Here is a 20,668-nt window from a genome sequence, read left to right as displayed (position 1 = left end):
AGTATACTAAAACTGCATGCCTCATACAGTTGTTATAAAATTAAATAAGAGGGGCTTCCCTGGTAGTGCAGTGGTTAATAATCCACCTGCCAATGCAGGGAAACGGGTTCGAGCGCTGGTCCAGGAAGATCCCACATGCTGTGGAGCAACTAAGCCCGTGCACCACAACTACTAAGCCAGTGCTCAAGAGGCCGCGAGTCACAGCTACTGAGACCTGCGCACCTGGAGCCTGTGCTCCACAACAAGAGAAGCCACCGCAATGAGAAGCCTGCACACCGCAACAAACCACAACTAGAGAAAGCCACGCACAGCAACAAAGACCCAACGCAGCCAAAAAATAAATAAAATTTAAAAATTAAAAAAAAAAAAAAAGAAATAAGACGATGGATGTGAAACACAAAGCTAAAGACTGGTGCATAATAAGCTTGGATTAGGCGTTAGTGTTAGTTATAATGTTATTATCATTACTATTATTATTAGTGCATTGTCCTGCCTCAAAATATTGTTTCACACTCTCCTTAACTTCACAGCATTCAAACTAACCAATTTCTGCTTCTTTCCCTTTGAGGAAATGCTTTTGTAACTGTGCATGTGAGTTAGCTGATGGCATGTGGCTTAGATTAATGTAGGATGGGGAAGGGACATTAAGTCTCACATTGGGATTTAAGAGAGAGCTTTGTAAATGCAGGAATAAAATGACAACTAAGCCAAAAGTGAACCAGCATGACTGTGCTCCCCAGCCCCTTGGAAGTAGGTTAAATGAGTGTCCTAAATCTCTAGCCCACTAATAACCACTGCATAAGCAAGCCTCTCTCCGCCTGCATGTCCCTGGGTCCCACGAGGGTGATAGCAAAGGCACACAAGCACGGTCATTGCTAACAGCCTTCTCCCAGATAGAAAGTGGCAAACTCGCATCTAAAAATTAAACCTAGCTTCTCACAGGGAGAAAGGGAAGAAGTGGGGTAGGCGGGGAAAGAACACATCTTTCTGGAGGAGAGAGAGGTTACTTGTTGCCGTAGTCAATTCTGGACGTGACTTTCTGCTTCAGCTCCTTCAGCTCGTCCTTGGGCAAAGTTCCTGAGAGGAGCTGTGACCGCCAGTCCATCAGGTCATACATCATGGACTGCACCTGGAGGAAGCGCTCCTTTCTGCTGGCCTAGGAGCAAGAACGGGAAACACTCGCAGCCACCTGCACCCAAGGTCCTGGGCCTCCATCTGGCAAACCGGGCCAAAGCCAAGCATGCACGTTCAGGGGCCATGGCTCGAGTGCCTCTCCTGGCCCCTACCCAGCTGTGAAGGGATTGGGTGGTGGTCTGAGTCATTGACACGTTTCCTCCCCCAGGGCCACAGGGGTTTCTCAAAAGCAAAAGTAATAATCCCAATCACTTCCTGGTTTAAAAAAAGAGGGGTTATTTCTGACTCTTATCCAAAAAGTTACATGTTGAGTAGGAATGCCATGAACATCTGCTGCAATGCAGGTCTCAGAGGCCAGGCCCTTCAAGGGCTGAGAACCAGGGCCACTGCTCTGGTGCAAAAGGCCTGTTTCTAAGGCAGTGTTCCCCCAAGTGTAACATGCGTACAACCCAAGGGACATGAGATGGTTTTTGGTGGTACAAAGACACATATTAGGGACCCATATGGTGATTCTCCTCTAGTCTCTTCCCATCCTTCTGTTTAAGGGCAAGGGAAAGTTGCAGTTTCATGGCCATATGTCTTTAACCCCTCTCTCACATTTGTTAATTTCTTTTTTTAACAAAAAGAGAGAGAAATTCTTTGGCTCCGAGGTTTTGACAGGTACTACTTGATGACATTGTTTTGTTTTCATGTATTTATTTGAATAATGTTCTAATTGTGCCAAGTGCTTTTGGCTGTGCATTTGGGAAGCACGTGTGAAGTGATAAAAGTATATATACCTATTGGGTCTTTGTCCCCAGTTTCTGGCACAGAGCTCCTAAAACGTTTGGAATTTCCTAAGTGATAGATGTGTCTTTTCTTATTCACAGCGAGCCCCTTTTGACCAGACCTGAGTCTGTGCTAATGAGATGAGTCCTAGAGAGCTTCAAGGATGGGGGCTGGCTGTCAGAGGAACCAACCATGGGGTTAGAGGGTTGGAACTTACAGCTCCAACCCCCAACCTCCAGGGAGGTTACAAGGGTTGGAACTTGATTCAATCATTCAATCATGCCTATGTAATGAAATGCGGATAAAAACTCTTGAACAACGAGGTTCAAGTAGCTTCCCAGAAGGTAAACATATTGATGTGCTGGGAGGGTGGCATGCCTTCCCTGGGGAAGGCATGGAAACTCTGTGCCCATCGCTAACCCAGTACCTTCCTCTGTGTCTCTCTTCCGTTGGCTGTTCCTGAGTTGTATCCTTTATAATAAAACTGTAAGAGTAGTACTTTCCTGAGTACTTTCCTGAGTTTTGTGAGTTGTTCTAAGGACACACGGAACCTGAGGTGAGGTTGGAGGGGTGTTGTGGGAGTCCCCGAATTTGTACCAAGTTGGACAGAAGTGTGGGCAGCCTGGGACCTGGGACTTGCAACTGGCATCTGAAGAGAGGGCAGTCGTGTAGAACTGAGCCCTTAAACTCTGGGGAGTCAGTGTTAGAACTGAATCGAACTGAATTATAGGGCATCCAGTTGGTGTTGGAGAGTTGGAGAATTGCTGGAATGACACAGCATGTTGTAAAGTTCCTTATGTAAGTCATTTAAGTTTACTAAAAAGGGAGACAACTTAGGTTTTAAGTAAATACTTCATGGGTGGTATGCAGATATGGTAAGAATCATGAAACTGGAGGTTTTAGGATCACTTTACTAGGGTAAAGGGCATGATGGACTTGCAATTTAAAGATTTCTTAAGGAAAATGCCAAGCTTCCACGGTGCCTGTGTATGTGATGTGTAAAAGGGGTGGTAGAAATAAATAATAAATCACTTTAGCCTCAAGTCTGCTGTTTGCCCCCTAAACTGTCCTAACAACCTTTGGGAAACTTATAGAATGGTAACTGAATATGCCCATTACCATATATTATGAAATATCCACATGGGAGTCAACATTTATGACCATAAAATGTGACTCTACAAACAGAACGTGTGCACCAGCAGGTGTACACGATGCTGTAACAAATATGCAGTAAGCCTTGGTTGACCTTTTCACTCTCAGTTTAATGGTTTTCTTAGCTGCTCACTTTCATTAGGAGTTTTAGACACATCAAAGGAGGATTTTAAATTAGATTTACTTCAATTCAGGGAAAACTCGTATAAAACACGCTCTTTGTTTTTCCAGGGTCAAAGCTCCCTCATAGATCTGAGGACAAAAGTCATTAGTTAATTAATATATGAGAACAGTATTTCTCAACGTGTTATCGGCAGACCACCAAATCAAAATCTCTAAGTTCGTTAAAATGCAGAGCCCCATTGAAGGAAGCTGTATTTTTAATAGCTCTCAAGGTGAGTCTTAAGCATACTCAAGTTTGATGACTTTTTCAGTAGTTTAAAAAAAACAGAAGGATCACACCAGATGCCCATTCACTGTGGCTCTGTCACTAGCTCGCTGTATGGCTTTGAGAAAGTCACCTAACCTCTCTGGGCCTTGATAGCCTCATACTGTTTGCTATACTATGTCAAGGCTAAATTCCATATGTGAACCAAGCCAAAAACTGCAAGAAGCTTCCATCCCAGGGAGCAGGGTTTTGAGTCTCACCACGTAGAGCTGTTTCCAGATGCTGCCCCATTCCCAAAGTGTCGTTGTCACTTCTTGTGCCAGAGGAATTTCTGCAGGAATAATGTTCTCGATATTTCTATTTAAGGTGGGAGAGAAAATGGTGTGAAATTGAGCCCCAGGTGCTAACAAGATAAAATGCTGGCAAATTTGCATTAAGCTGCAGCTGGTGAGAGGGGCCTTCCTGGCAGGAGACTAAACCGCCTCTAATATCTACACCAATTACATTATGCAGATGCAAGGGACTTCCTTTTTAATGTCCTCCTTCATTGGGTGGGCCCTCCAAGCTCATTATTCAGGAGTAATCTACCTTAATTCAGTTCAAAGGCAGCTGCCAGGGAAAAGTCTGATTCTCCAAATTTACTAATACCTCCTCAGAATCAGATCTGAACACGAATCAGTTTGCATTAGATCTCCCACCCAGTGAGGGAAAGGAGATAAATAAACACAGCGCAGAGAAGACGGATCGGCTGAGCATCCTTCACGTCTGCCAAGTCAGGTTTTCAAAGTCGACAGGACAGTGACATCCATGAGCCACTGGAGGGTCAAGTGCGGGGAAGGATGGCAAATACCTTTTTTTCTCCACTGTCACTTCTTTGATGTGGATAAAGGATTTAGGAAAAATGCCCTGTTGGGGATAAGACAAGACAAGGTGAGACAGCATGACTTGTCCCTACAGAAAAAAACTGACCCCAGGTCTTCATGATTTTTCCAAAAGCTGCTGGCTGGCAAAACCCTCAAACTTTACAGGAATAATCCCAGTGCAAGAGAACAAGTGGTAGGTGCCAAATCTACTCTTTTAGGTCTGGTTCCTCTCCAGTTCTTCAACAGTTGTTCAGGATCCCACAGTAGCCCTAGATCCCAAAGGATGCTCCAGCCCCATGGCGGACACTCACCCTATCAGATGGGCAAGGCTGGAGTGCCTGAAAGACTCACTCTAAGGGAGAAGAGCGCTCTGCCTCCCCCCTCTCCTGCCCGGGACAGCAGCCACCCTTCACAGTCAGGAAAGGTCAGGTCCTGAGGCAACAGTGTCCCTGGTTGCATATGGGTTGCTTTGATTTGAGATCTCTTTCTCTCTGGATTTATTTTATTGTTCATGATGGAAGAAGGAAGAAGCATCTATTATTTCCTTGCTCTATAAGCTTAGCTCCGTTAAGAGAAGTTGATCAATTACTTGGAAATTCCTTCATAAATTCAGCCAGCATGTACACGGGGGACATCCGGTCACTGGGCTAGACACCGTGAGATGTAGGGAGATGAGCAAAGCAGGCACTTGCTCCCATGGAGATGGCGGTGTGCTGTGGGGCTGGGGCAGGGGAACTCCCTGAGGGCGGAGCCTGGACCTGTCCCTCCTGAGTCATGTTGCACACATAGGTGAGGAAATGATGAATGCCCCAAGCAACACTAAAGAAAGGCAGTAGGAGATAATTTCAAATAAAAAATGCACGATTCCACGGGACTCGAAAAATCATATGTGACTGGCATATTAGAAAAAGTTACAGGGAGAAGAGAGCTCTGGAGGTTGACCTTAAAGAATGAGTGAAAGGGGAAGGCACTGAGGCACAGCAGGGAAATCACAGGACACAAGGAGGGAGGAACGGAATCAGTCTGCAGAGGAGCAACAGTGGGAGATGAGTGCCCAGGGGGCTGGCAGGGTCATGTACAGACATCCAATATTGTCCCAAATAAAAACAAATTGACCTCACCTGCAACATTTTGTGCTTTACAAGGTATCCCCGATACCAGTCTGCAAAGAGAAAACAAAGAAACAGGTTTTTCATCTATTCGTACAAGCTCCTTGCTGGGTTTTGTTGTTGCTGTTTGTTTTTCACTGGCAAAGAAACTACTGCGAAGTGCTTTAGACCTTAGGTACAGATCAAAGCCCTAGGATTCAACAGTCTCTTGAATTAGTTGCCAGCATCTCCAAAAAGCATCCACAAATACAGGGATTTCCCATAAAAATGCAAATTTCATCCTTCTTTTGAAAAAAACAGGAGGCCCAGAGATGGTGGCCAGTACTCCCACATGGTTGCAGTTGGCTAGTGGTGAGAAGCAGCTGGGCCCATCAGACACAGCAGGTGCCTCCAACTCACCAGCCTCTACCCAGCCCCCCAGTTACTTCCATTAGCTGCCTGGGTCCTTCCTGTGTTCATATGCATGTTTTCAACCTCCGCCTTAGGGACACAGAAAGGCTGAGAATGTCAGAGGGAGTTTGGCAAACATCCTAAAATAATGGCCGCAGTTCTAACAGCAGCAAATTGTGTCTAAAATGTGATTTGCAGAAGTTAGCCATTACAAAACAGACAAGTTCAGGGATGGGTAAAAGGACAGGAATTTTAAGAGATTCTTCCCTTTTGCAGGAATATCAAAAATGACTCAATTAACAGAAATCCAAATTATACACAGTCCTCGGACAAAATGAGCCTCAGCATAGCAAGTATTGATGACTATAATGAGCCTGCTGGCCTTTGAAATGATTCAAGCACAGCCAAGTAGTGGCATTTGTCATCTCTGTAAATAAAAAGCGTCTGTCGGGAACCTCATTAGCAAACCCTCATTACTGGGCTGACAGATTGTTGTCGAAATATGTTCTCAACAGACATACGTGCAAGCTCCAAAACAAACAACTTAAAATGCAAAGTCACCCCTCCCAGTCATGAGCCAGCTTGAGGGTCAGGTCATAAAGAACGTTCTAAAGCAACAGGGGCCCAAAGTGGTTCCTATTTTGAAAGATAGAAAGGTAGAGGAAGGAGAGAAGGAGAAAAGGAAGGAGAGAGAAAGGAAAGAATGGAGGCTGGAGAGAAAGAATCTCAGGTTTGGAATAAAAAACCGTTCTAAGCACTCTTCATATATGAAGCCTTTTAACCTTCATAACAACCACATGAGGTGGGAAATTCAATTATCCCATTTTACAGAAGAGTGGCCCACCTGAGGCACAGAGAAGTTGAGTAACTTGACCACAGTTACACAGCTAGTAAGTGACAATGCCAGGATCTGAACGTAAACAGCCATCATACTGTGCTTCCTGTCTAATGGAAGAAGGAGCATGGTATTTGCCTAATATTTCCATCCTCCCAACATCTGAATCCCCAAAACTACAACCCCATTAAGTACTTCCAGTGGTGGAAAACTTTCTACTTCATGAAGAATCACATTCTATTTTCACACTCCTCTAATAATTTTCCCTATAACTATCGGTAATAATTAACTGTGAACAATAATGCTTATATTATATTAACAATAGTGCTTGCTGTGTGCCAGGAACTCTGGTAACGTTTTTTGTTTTGTTTTTTTCAAATTATAAATTAATCTTCACAATGATTCTATAAAGTAGGTACTATTATTGCCTCAATTCTGCAAATGCAAATAGAGAGGCACAGAGAGATTAAGCAACTTGCTCATGGTCACACAGCTAGTGAGTAATGCAGTTAAGACCTAAACCCAAGCATCTGACTCTGGAGGTGACACTCTAGTACTGCACTAGAACAACCTCCTTTATTTGCAGTTCTTTCCCATTCAACCAGCAAGATATAAGAGTATCTCTGTAACATTACTAGCTACCATTAATTGATCGCTTAATGCACACAAAGCTGTATGCTAAGTGTTGTACATGTATTCTCTCATTTAGTGCTCATATCTATACTGTGAGCTAAGTAATATTCCCATCCTGTAGATGAAGAAATTGAGATTCAAGTCAGTTGAGGTATGCCAGGGTTCAAGGGCAAGTCTGTGTGGCTTCAAAGCCAGCCCTCAAAGCTGTTCCCCCACATTGTCCCCCATGCGATGAGCACAAATACAGATAACGTTCTCTTAAAGCACAGATACAGTTAAGGGTTTCTTGGTTGCAGTGACCTGAATCCACCTTATTGGCCAAAGCCACCAAAATCCACCAGATAGTAGGAAAACAACCAAGGGACCACTAGTCTGCCCACATCTGGCTCTCCACGACAGGGGCTCCATCAGGGACCCTTGCCTTCCAGTGACATTGCCCTCTCTCACCCTTGAGAATCAGTGACTTGCCACCCCTTGTCGGTATCCTGATTCGCAAAACTTCTACTCACTCCTGAGCAAGAAATCGACTGACGCTTACCGCCAGCATATATACATTCTGGCTCCCAGATTTAAGTTCAACAAACACTGACTGTGCACCTACTGTGTACATGACATTGGGCCAGGTGCTTTCAGAAATAAACCCCCAGTGATCCTCGATGAGACAGGCTTACCACCATCTCCACTTGCTGGATGATGATAAAGCATCCACTGCATCCGAGCTGTCCTTAGGACTTTTTCTGGTATCCCCAACCCTGCTGAATCACTGACTTCTATGACCCCTGATGTCCACTCCCTAATCGGTCACCAGTCAGTTATATCTGGCTGTACTCCAAGACCTGACTGGGCAGATAACAATAGTTGGCACACATAGCAAAATCCATGACAAGAGACACCATGATCAAAACCAGGCTCAGGGTAACACAGCATTTACCACACCCCAGGACTTGTCCCCTGGCTTAATGCCCTTTCAGTTAAGTAATAGAAAGGGCTTTTTTTGTCTAACCCTATCCATGAAAACTTTATAAATAGAAAACTCACAAAGTACATCCTGGGGGATATGAGGAAAGGGAATTTTTTTTACCATTCTTATGGAAAATGATAAACTCCAACTGTCCTCCTTTCCCACATTCCAAATATCAAAATGAAATGTACCTAAATTCTCTAATCACCCAGGAGTTGCGTGGGGAGGGGAAAAAGGAGGAGAGATTAAAAGCATCCCAGAACATCAAAAAAGAATCCACATCCTAGAAATCCAGTCCTCTATCTGCCCTCTCCCGTCAGTGTGATCTTTGGTCATGTCACTTAAGCCTCAGTGTTTTCACTTGTCAAATGAGGAGAATAACAGCTACCATACACGGTTGTTGCACAAACTATTGTTTAAACAGAATTATGAAGGTGAACACATCTGGTAAAGGTACAAAACCTTAGACTGGAAGAAGACATACCAATTTCAGGATGAGTGTTACCTGAAGAATGGACAAAAAGACAAGAATGGAATAGGAGAGGGGTAAACGGGATCTCAGTCGCACCTAAAATGTTTATTTCTTTAAAAAATATATGTATGAACTAAACAAGGAAAAATGTTAATATCTGTTTATTTGAGTGGTGTGTGCCTGGGTGTATTTCACTTTCCTGTTTGATTGAAATATCTAATAACATCAAGAAGAATATAACAGAAGCCAGTATCAATCAGTGGTTAAGGGTATGAGCTCTGGAATCAAAACCTGGATTTGAATGAAGATCTGCTACTTCTGCGTGATCTTAGACAAGTTAGTGCATTTCTCTAAGCCTTAGTTTCCTTATTTGTAAAATGTGAACAATAATAGTGCCCGTCTCATAGGCTTAAATTAGATAAGGAATTCAGAGTTTGTACAGTGTCTGGCATATGGTAAGTGTTAAAAAAATTAGTAAATACAATTATGTCATTTAAAAATCCATAATCATCATCATCATCATTAACCAGAGAAACTTAGGTGTATTTTCTATTTTATTTCCAGAACCTACAGATTTTGAATATTGTTTTTTGGATTTTTTGTGTTTTTTTTTTGGTGAAGTCATTTCAACATATTCCCATAACAACAAAGTAAATGAAACATTCTTCAAATTCAACATAATAGAAGTTTACTGACGTTTTAGCCTCACCCACAAACAAAAGGGAAGAAAACTTCACTTACCAACTCCCCACAATGGAACAGCCTTACTTAAGAAAATGGAGTCCCTTTCATACCAACCTGTTTCTAGAGCAGATCTAAACAAAGGACCATCTCCCTGCAAAGTGGCACTTTAAAAAAATACCCTATTAAGTGCGCATAATGTCCCCCCCCACCCCCGCCATGCCCTAAAAGCAAAGGACTCAGATGGGTCAAGATCACTCTCAGTGGAGTTGTCAGTAGAGAAGAGGCTGCATGGCTCTGGGTGTACCCCACTCAGCAAGTGGGAGATTCAGAACTCTTCATGCAGAGCTCTTTGCAGCTGAACCAAGGTTGAGGTGATTCACATGTGCCAGCTTAGAAGGAATTCCAGATATTTTTAAGTGAGAAGAACAAGGCTCAGAATGGTATGTACAGTGTAGTCCCAGTTTTTAGAAAACAATGACAATAAAAGCTATGCCTTACCTTAAGGAGGTTAAGCTATGTCAACTTCCTCCCTCATCCCCTCCCCTTGTTCCATTTTACTGGTAAATGAAATTCAAAAGCACCTTGGAAACCACTGTCTAGAAATCCCATTCTCTTTGCCACTAAGAGTGGGCCCCCATGACCCGGGCAAGTGTGTGTATCAGTAGATGGAATGGAACCTTCCCTGTTGTTCTGGAAAGGAAGAGTCAGGTAGCAAATAACTGAGAGTGGAGTAGACATTCCCTCTGAAGGGCTCATAAGAAAGAGTCTAAGTAACCTGGGATACCCCCAAGGAACATCCCCTCACCACTGTCTAAGTAATCAGGAGATGGGAGTTGGTCTTCAGAGGTAGCTGTTGTTGCCTTAGGAGTGCATGGTAGAGCTCTCTTACCCCCAGACCAAATCCAAGCGTGAAGGGTGCAGTCCCGAAGATTCACTCAGAGATACAGCGGGCATCTGGCATCTTGTTCCCCAGCTACATGGCTATTCGTGCAGGGGACTGGCTGATCTTTTGGCTTATTTGATCAGGAAGTCAAAGAATCAGAGAGTGAGCACCCCAAACTCCCTCTACCCCCAGGCTTGTTTAAGCTAGGAAAAGGGAAGCAGGAGAGGAGCATTAAACTGCATATGGAATTGAAGCCTTCTTTTGAGATGTTGTTAAATATCAGGAAAGATGTCAACCAAATATAACTGAAGGAAGTGACTGGGGAAAAATAACACTCCTTTTTCACATTTATTCCCCCATGAGGAGTTCTGACTACTTCATAAACACTTACATGTGTTTTCCACATCTAAAATCAGGAAGCAGAATGTTATGCAGTCTGAGAGATATAATATGGACAAAGAAATAGACATTAGGATGTCTATTAGGAAGGCTTAGCAATGGGCGCCCTTCTGAATTGTTTGAGTTTTTATCACAACAAAATATTACCTAAAAGGAAATACTAAAAACATTAGAGCTCTAGTGAAAGGAAATTCATTCATGCCTAAGGTTTCAGCTCAGATTTTTGTTTTCCCCATTCATCTGGCTGAGTAAGTTTAGTGCACAGGCAAAGAAGGGCTAGCCTCACCCACTCCAGGCAATCAGAGGGCCATCTTCTGTGTTCCCTGGGCGATATTGCTAAGACAGATACATACCTGTCAGTCTCCGTGTAGCTCTGTTTAATGGGGGGAAGACATGGAATTCAACACAGAGTACCTAGGAGCCAGGCATGATGCTAAACAGCTTCTCTACTTCTCTCATTTTGTCCTCATAACACACCCAGAAGCAAGGTGATGATAATCCATTTTTGCAGGTGAGAAAACTGAGGCTTACTTCCCTAAGATCACTAAGCTAGTGGGTAAGTGGATCAGAGAATAACTTTCTGATTCAAAAGCCCATGCTTTTTCTACTTTTCTTTTTTTTTTTTTTATTTTTTTTATTTTTTTTTAAATTTATTTATTTTATTTAGTTTTGGCTGCATTGGGTCTTCGTTGCTGCGCGCAGGCTTTCTCTAGTTGTGGTGAGCGGGGGCTACTCTTTGTTGCGGTGCGCAGGCTTCTCATTGCGGTGGTTTCTCTTGTTGCGGAGCACAGGCTCTAGGCACGCAGGCTTCAGTAGTTGTGGCACGCAGGCTCAGTAGTTGTGGCTCATGGGCTCTAGAGCGCAGGCTCAGTAGTTGTGGTGCATGGGCTTAGTTGCTCCGCGGCATGTGGGATCTTCCCAGACCAGGGCTCGAACCCATGTCCCCTGCATTGGCAGGCGGATTCTTAACCACTGCGCCACCAGGGAAGCCCTCTACTTCTTTTCTTTCTCTTTCTTCTTTCTTTTTTTTCTTCCTTCCTCCTTTCCTTCCTCCCTTCCTTCCTTCCTTCCTTCTTTCTTTTCTTTTCGTGGAGGAGAGGGGAGATTTTAAAATTATTGAAAAATACAAAATAAAAATATTCACATTCCTACCACCTAGAATTAATCATTGCTGATATCTGGAGAAATGTGCTTTGAATCTTCAAGACTATATCTATTCTATTCCATTCCCCTCTCCACTTCTCAATTGTATTCCTTTTTTTTTTGCGGGGGGCGGGGTACATTTTACAGTTTTCGAACAATGACATTCTTTTTGGTAGTCTTAACTATCATGACTTTTTTTTTTTTTTTTAATAAATTTATTTTTACTTATTTATTTTTGGCTGCACTGGGTCTTCGTTGCTGTGTGTGGGCTTTCTCCAGTTGTGGAGAGCGGGGGTTGCTCAGCAGTTGTGGAGCAGGGGCCCAGCTGCTCCGCGGCACGTGGGATCCTCCCGGGGCCAGGGCTCAAACCCGTGTCCCCCGCATCGGCAGGCAGACTCTCAACCACTGCGCCACCAGGGAAGTCCTATCATGACTTTTAATACTAATTTTGACAAATCAATTCACTTGGACTCAATGCTCGCCAGTACTTCCTCTTATCACAGCTTTTCAATTCCTATATTTTAACATTTTGATTCATCTCTCAATTGGCTGGATTTTATTTTTTGAGTAGGTTTCTGCAAGACGGTGATATGGGCACACCTATATTTTTTCTACTATGTCATTTTGACTAATTTTTGACTAACACTGTGGTTTTCACTTTTTTATATCTGCAGAGGAACTGTTTTTCAACTGGAATCATAAGCAGAACTCCCCGCACGTAAAAAAGATAAGACCAGGCCTGATCTCAGAGCCCTTAGCCATCTAAGGCCCTCAGGGACTCTTAGGATCCTATAAATTCCAGTTTGAAAACTCTATATGGGTATCAGTGCATGCATGATAAATCCTAATAATTTTCATATCAATTCCTCAGATATCTAGAATCAGTCTAACAGACTTCCAAATGTATTTTCAAAGTATTCATGAACTGGCAATCACTTGCTAAATTAATATGTCCAGCTCTTTCCAGAAAAGTACTGTGGCTGCTTATTACAAGGATGCATTAAAATAAGACTGATAAAACAAAATTTAAAATGGGAAACCAGAACTAAAGAGCTTAGGAGCAAGGAGGTTAATCCCCAAAACAAAGGTGACTTGAGTCAGCAAGTGCAGCCTTTTTGAAGGTCAGGCTATAGGCCAGGCAAAAGTAAAGAAAGTCTCAGATTACATGGAACCTATGTGGTCAGTTTCCTGCCCTGAAGCACTTTCTCCAGGGAAATTGCATGAAAAGAAGAAAAAAACACTCATCTGAACTTCAAAATGTAGGACAGAAAACATTCTGAGGCTTTTTCACTGCCTTGGTAGGCATGGGGTGGAGAAAAGGGAGCAGTCTTAGGAGAGTGGAGAGAACAGCAACTGGCTCACTGTGTGAGCCTAGGCGAGTCATTTCTCTTCCCTGAGCCTTGCTCCTTCACCTGCAAATCTGAGGTCTCTGCCTGTTTCTCGGGATTAGCATCCAGTAGCACAAAAGTGACACTGAGGAGAGTTGTTTTGCTTGCTGCTTTTATTTTCAATCTTTGCCCTTGGTAGACACCTAGAGTTTGCTTATCTGCCACTGAGTAGAACTACATTTGTAAAGAGTAGGACTGCACTGTGGGAGGAGGGCAGGGTGTTTGGAATCAGATCCCTACCCCTTCCCCAGTCCCACTCACTCTGTGTGTAAAATAGGGCCAGACTGGGCACTATAGAGGCCTGGACACTGAAAAGTGCATGATGTCCAAAATAACAACAGTGGGCTTCCCTGGTGGCGCAGTGGTTGAGAATACGCCTGCCAATGCAGGGGACACGGGTTCAAGCCCTGGTCGGGAAAGATCCCACATGTCGCGGAGCAACTAAACCCGTGCGCCACAACTACTGAGCCTGCACTCTAGAGCCCACGTGCCACAACTACTGAGCCCACGTGCCACAACGACTGAAGCCCACTCACCTAGAGCCCATGAGCCACAACTACTGAGCCCACGGGCCACAACTACTGAGTCTGAGCTCTAGAGCCCACGAGCCACAACTACTGAGCCCACAAGCCACAACTACTGAAGCCCACTCACCTAGAGTCCATGAGCCACAACTACTGAGCCTGAGCTCTAGAGCCCACGAGCCACAACTACTGAGCCCATGCGCCACAACTACTGAAGCCCGCGTACCTAGAGCCCATGAGCCACAACTACTGGAGCCCGCGTGCCACAACTACTGAGCCTGCGCTCTAGAGCCCATGAGCCACAACTACTGAGCCCGTGTGTCACACCTACTGAGCCTGCACTCTAGACCCCACATGCCACGACGACTAAGCCCACATGCCACAAGTACTGAAGCCTGCGCGCCTAGAGCCCGTGCTCTGCAACAAGAGAAGCCACCGCAATGAGAAGCCTGCGCACCGCAATGAAGAGTAGCCCCTGCTCGCCACAACTAGAGAAAGCCCATGCACAGTAACCAGGACCCAGTGCAGCCAAAAATAAATAAATAAATAAATTTATTTAAAAAAAAAAGAAATCCTTAAAAAATAAATGAATAAATAGCAACAGTACTAAAGCATAAAATAAATGTAAGGAAGGTGAACAAAGTTCTCATTTCCCCCATGATGATTCCTTTAAAGCTGCTCTGAAATATCAAATATCAAATTCTTTCTCCCTCCAAAAAGCGTTTTCTGCTTGTTTGCTTTTTGGTTTGCATTTGTGTGTGTGTGTGTGTGTGAGTGTATGTGTCCGTGTGTGTATGTGTATGTGTATGTGCACACGCACTCCTTCACAAATCTGCAGAGGCGCCTTGTTAATTGCATATAGCTAATCTAGGGCTGAAGATACCACCTGTCCTGCAGGTGGCTGTGAGGAGTAACTAGACTAACATGTTATGGGAATTTAGCACAGTACTCACTATGTGGTTAAGAACCCAAAGATGGCTAGCTCTCTAGGCAACCTCCTTTCCTCCCGCCCTCTATTTCTCCTTGAGGGGGCCTCCTTAACAGTAGCACACCTGCCTCCTGCCCACCCCTCACCCCCATCCCAGCACAGGAGAGCCTAACCTGAGGGATTAGCTGGGGAACAGGGACAGAGCCCACTCTGCCCTCCTTTCTCTCTGCTCTGCCTGACCACAGGAAGGACACACTCTACGCCCTCCATACAGCAGGATTATAGTCAGGCCCAGGCAGGGAGAGATCTGTGATGGTCCAGCTGGGCAGTGAGGGCTGGGAGAGCCTGCCTGAATGTAGTCAGCCCATGAGCAAGCTCATTCGACACTTACACCCAAGCCGTGCTCCCAATGTCAATTTTATCAGCGACATAGGTGATACATTGATTTCTAATGGCCTGACTCATGAGTCCAAGGCCATTAACCTTCGTGCAAACTTTAAAAACCACCCCCTACCACCACCATCGCCACGATAGTGGACACAGCCCAACAGACACTTGGCTTCCCAAGAGATGACACCTCTGTGGGAAGAAAGAGATGCCATTTTGCCCAAGACAGGGCACCCAGCTTGCTGACGGGAGTGAGCACTGCTCCCTGGCCCAGATGCAGTGCCCAAACCACACAGCTGTGTACAGCAGTCCTCCTGGAATCAGGATTATAATTTACTGGACCCTTCAAAACCCTAATAATGCTGATATTCCTTTATAATGGTGTTGAAACTAATAAAGAAGTGTATCTAGAAGGTGTCACAGGGCCCAACAGCTCCATGGTTGGGCAAATAGAGAGCACAATGAACATCAGACCACCCAGTTTGACTTTTGTTTCTAAGTATGAATTCCTACAATAACAAAGCATTATTTTCAGTAAATCTGAAATACTAATATTAGCAAAATGTATTTAAATAGACCGCACAGAGGTGCAAGTTCCAAGAGAGGGCTGGAGGTGCTGGGTATGTCCTGGGGGTGTCCCGACACCATCAGCAAGCTCCTGGCGTCCAAGGGTCGCCTGGGCCAGTGACTCACCTCCACAGGTCTCCTGTATTCGCACCACATCGCCAATCTGCAGGGAGAGCTGGGGGACTCCGCTCCCTTGGAAGTTGTATATGGCTGTGAAATGGAACAGAGAGGCAGCCTGGTGAGACCTCTGGATACCAAGAATCTCTGCTCCTTCCTGCCCTTCTTTTCTTGACTTTATCTGAGGACCAGGCAGCCCACATGGCTAAACCAAACCAACGTAGAAACCACCGCCTGCCACAGGAGTCAATGCAGGCCCAGCTTGGCTCCCAAGGGCCCCCATTCATTAGTCAAACATGACCTCTCCCTAGCACAGGTCCTGCACTCCAGTCTGAGCGACAAGGATGGCGTTTATGTCATCTCCCATGGTTGACCTCCCACTGTACACCCTGCGTGTGCTCAGCACATCCTCTCATTCCATTCCCACGGCAACCCTGCGAGGTGTAAACTGTGATCCCATTTTGCAGATAAGGAAATGGAGGTGCTGAGAGGTTAAACAATTTGGCCAAAATCATCAGGCTAGGAAGTGACAGGAAAACCAGTATCTAACTTCCATATTCTCAACTGCTATTGTGGGCTACTTGCTGCTCCCCAATTACTCCATCCTGGTGACAGCAGCCTAAAATGCCAGTCTTTCTACCACTCATTTACACTGTCTACCTTCCCATTTACACTGTCAGCTTCTGGGGAGTAGCAGTTGGCCATGAAAACACCCAGAGTCCCCTGTGTGGTACGGGAGCCTCTGCTAATCCCCTGGAATGTGAGATTACACCGTATCATTGCAGTGCTCAGCCCCTGCTCAGCATCACTTGCTAAGTGAGGACCAGGCCATACTGTTAACCTAGGGATGAAGCTTGTTTAAGCAATATCCAGCTTGGAAGTTCTTCAAGAACAGAATAGGACACAATGATGTTTGATTTGACATGTGAATCAAAACACAAGTGTTTCGATTTAAGGAAAGACCTTCAGGAGGATGGATGGTATGATCCTACAAGGTTGTCCTCATTCATTCATGCAGCAGATACTCAGTAAGTGCCTACAATATGCCAGGCACATGCTAGGCACTGATCTTGCTCTTTTGGTGAATACACAAATAAATATAAGGTTACAAAATATGATACATGTGATGTAAGAAACAAATAGGGCCTGATAGAGGAGGCATCAATTTTTGTTGGGGTAGTTAAGAAAGGACCCCCTGAGCTGATTATACATGGAGGATTCAAACAAGTCAGCTATGGGAACAGAAAGGGGGGAAGGGCATTTCAGGAAGTGGGAATAGCATACACAAAGGCCCCGAGTAAGGAAGACACTTGGCACATTCAGAGAGCAAAAAGGAAACTGCTGTGCATGGAGTATAAGGGAGGAGGGGGGTGACACAGAGGAGGCTGGAGAGGCAGGAACCAAATCATGCAGGGCTTCACGATGACTTTGGGCTTTACTCCAAGAGAACGGGTAGCTGGACAGATTTTACTTAGTTATTTGGTAACAGCTTTATTTAGATACAATTTGCCCACTTAAAATATATAATTCGATGATTTACTCACAGAGCTGTGAAACCACCACCATGATTAATTTTAGAACATTCTCATCACCTCAAAAAAGTCCCCTGAGCCACAATCGGCCACTAATCTACTTTCTGTCTCTACAGATTTGCCTATTCTGGACATTTCGTACAAACAGAATCATATAATATGTGGTCTTTTGCAACTGGCTTCTTTTACTCAGCACAAGGTTTTTAAGATTCATTCATGTTGTAGCAACTATCATTACTTCATTCATTTTTATGGCTGAATAATATTCCATTGTATAAATACACCAGTGGATAGAAGGCTGAAGGCTGTTAAGCAGGGGAGTGATGTAACCCCATCACGCCGACTGCTGTTGGGGGAGTGGATGGAGGGAGGCAGAGTGGATGTGGCGGAGCCCATGAGGAGACCCTTGCTTTGCCTCTCTAATCCCAGAGGTCTTTGAACCAAGGAGAGACTTGCTGCTGATGAACCTTGTGACCAAGCAGTGCAGGAGGTAGATTAACCAAATGAGAGGAATCCTGAGTCCTCTTGGTAGTCTTACCACTGACTCAGTTCATTCCCTCTCCCTTTGCTCCTCAGTTTCCTCATGTGTCAACAAACAAAATGCATTTTAAAATTACTTCTTCGAGTGAAATCAGCAAAAATGGTGAAGTAGGGAGTTCCAAGCGCCTGTCCCTCCAAAGAAGCAATTAAAAATCCAGCAAAAATGGTCAGAATCAACTTTATCAGAACTCTGAAAAATAGTCAAAAGTTTACAGCAACCAAGCAAATACTTACTCAAGAAAAGGCAACTGAAACCTGGTAAAGTTTTGTAGCATTTTAACTTATCCTTATCCCATTCTCTACTCCTCATCTTAGTGGCAGTCTTGAAGATGGTGTTCCGTGTTCCTGTGGGTTCCTGGGGCTGGAGGGAGCAAAGCAGACCTTGTCCCAAGAAACTGTACAGTAGTTGCTTGTTTTGATCTGTCTGTGGGCTCCCTGAAGGACTAAAGCCATGAGCTTGCCTTTATTTCCCTGACTTGGGACTCTCTTAAGGGAGAGAAGCAGCTATGCAAAGGGCGTTGACCAAAAACATTTAAAGTCAAAAGAACTAACTGCTTCCATACAGGGCAAAGAATATAAGTTTGGGCAAACAATAATACCACTAATAAACCTGGGAGGAAAGGCTTAGGAGTGAAATGCTTTGGAGAATAAGAGCTTTGAAGAATACCACCTATTGCAGGGGATCTAGAAGGCCATGCAGAGTTGGACACATGTTGAAAAAGGATGGGAGAAAGCCCAAAGCTCTCAGCTCTTGTTGACCTTCAAGCTCCATACAGGGAGGAAATGCAGGCTCAGGCAGAGTTGTAAATGGCCTGGCTAAGTGTTGAACGTAAGCCCCAACACACACGCACAGCTGCAAAGACTAGGGTTTTTTTTCTCTCAATTCCAGGCATTTAGAGACTTCAGTGACCGCATGCAACAAACAATACAGTCTTAACAAAAATACTTTAGAAAAGTCACTAAACAAACAAACTACTACAATCTATATCAAGCAGTGGCAATAGCCCTGGCAAGGAGGGAGACTCTGACATCTGAGTTAGCATATCATAATATTCAAGATATCCAGTTTTCAGCACAAAATTGTGAGGCATGTAAGAAACAAGAAAGTATGGCCCATTCACAGGAAAAAGAGAAATTAATAGAAACCGTCCCTGAAGAAGGACAGACACTGGACTTGGGAGACAAAGACTTTAAATCAATTATCTTAAGTATGCTCAAATATCTAAAGGAAACTATGGACAAAGAACTAAAGGAAACCAGGGGAATAATGTCTCAGAAAATGGAGAATATAGTCAAAGAGAGAGAAATTATAAAAAGGAATCAGATAAAAATTCTGGAGCTGAAAAGTACAATAACAAATGTGAAAATTTTATTAGAGAGGTTCAACATCAGATGTGAGCAGTCAGAAGGAATCAATGACCTTGAAAATAGGTCTGTTGAGATTAGCCAGACTGAGGAGCAGAAAGAAAAAGAATGAAGAAAAATTAACAGATCCTAAGGGACCTGTGGAACAATATCAAGCACACCCACAACCACATAATAGGAGTTCTATAATGAGAGGAAAGAAAGAGAAAGTGGCAGACAGAAAATTTGAAGAAATAATGGTCAAAAACTTGCATTTGATGGAAGACATGAATCTATACATCCAAGAAGCTCAATGAAATCCAAGCAGGATAAACTTAAAGAGATCCATACCAAGACATAATAGTCAAATTGTCAAAAACCAGAAACAGAGAGTCTTAAAAGTAGCAAGAGAGAAGCAATTCATCATGTTCAATGAATCTTCAATAAAATTAACACATGATTTCTTTTCAGAAGCCAGTGAAGCTAGAAAGCAGTGGATGACATATTTAAAGCGCTGAAAGAAAAATAAAAAAAGTCAACCAAGAATTCTATATCACACAAAATTAATCTTCAAAAATGAAGGAGAAATGAAGAGATAAACAAAAACAGGGATTCCATCACTGATAGACAATTGGAAAGACAAATACAGAAAGCAATAATTACAAATCCATGGTAACAGGCATGGGGTGTATAAAGATGTAATGTGTGACAGTAACAATACAAAAGGGAAGAAACAAACTTATATAGAAGCAGAGATTTTTGTATACTATTGAAGCTAAGTTGGTTTTAACTTAAACTATATTGTTATAAACGTAAGACACTGGTGGTAAAACCCAGGTTAACCACTAAGAAAATAACTAAAAAATATAGAGGAGGGAAAAAACAGTAAACCAGACAAAATCAGTTAAACATAGAAGAAGGTAGTAATGAAAAATTGAGGAACAAAAAAAGATGTAAGATTCATAGAAAACAAATGGCAAAATGGAAGAAGTAAGTCCTTCCTTATGAGTATATACTTTAAATGTAAATGGATTAAACCCTTTTGTCAAGAGGCAGAGATTTACAGAAAAGATTTTTTTAAAAATCCACCATGAAATAAATAAATAAATAAATAAATAAATAAATAAATAAATAAATCCACCATGATCCAACTATATGTTGTCTACAAGAGATTCACTTTAGGTCCAAAGATACAAATAAGTTCAAAATAAAAGAATGAGGGAAAGAAGTTCCACACACCTAGTAACAAAAAGAGAGCTTAGTGGTTATACCAACATTAGACAGAATAGACTTTAAGTCAAAAATTGTTACAAGAGACAAAGAAGGACATAATATATTGGCAAAAGAGTCAATACACCAAGAAGATATAGCAATTATAAACATATATGTACTTAATAATATAACACCAAAATATATGAAGCAAACATTGACACAATTAAAGGGAGAAATAGATAGTTCTACAATAATAATTGGAGACCTTAATACTCTACTATCAATAATGGATAGAACAAGTAGGCATGAAATCAA

At 43.3% G+C, this 20,668-nt stretch overlaps 1 protein-coding gene across 1 annotated transcript in view; it reads right to left on the bottom strand.

Annotated features, from left to right (window-relative positions):
• The window catches only part of DOCK2 (dedicator of cytokinesis 2), a 426,319-nt gene that overhangs the window by 389,481 nt on the left and 16,170 nt on the right, over positions 1 to 20,668 (bottom strand). Inside the window, exons 2-6 of the mRNA XM_082378747.1 lie at positions 15,735 to 15,818; positions 5,427 to 5,467; positions 4,293 to 4,348; positions 3,703 to 3,799; positions 1,008 to 1,156 (exon numbers count right to left, since the gene is read on the bottom strand). Coding sequence (XP_082234873.1) covers positions 1,008 to 1,156; positions 3,703 to 3,799; positions 4,293 to 4,348; positions 5,427 to 5,467; positions 15,735 to 15,818 — 427 coding nt within the window. The remainder of the gene's footprint in view (positions 1 to 1,007; positions 1,157 to 3,702; positions 3,800 to 4,292; positions 4,349 to 5,426; positions 5,468 to 15,734; positions 15,819 to 20,668) is intronic.

The sequence above is a fragment of the Balaenoptera borealis genome (assembly GCF_965194805.1).
Source record: "Balaenoptera borealis genome assembly, chromosome: 2".
NCBI lineage: Eukaryota > Metazoa > Chordata > Mammalia > Artiodactyla > Balaenopteridae > Balaenoptera > Balaenoptera borealis.
Note: the sequence above shows the minus strand (reverse complement) of the source record. Positions and strands in the feature narration are given on the sequence as shown.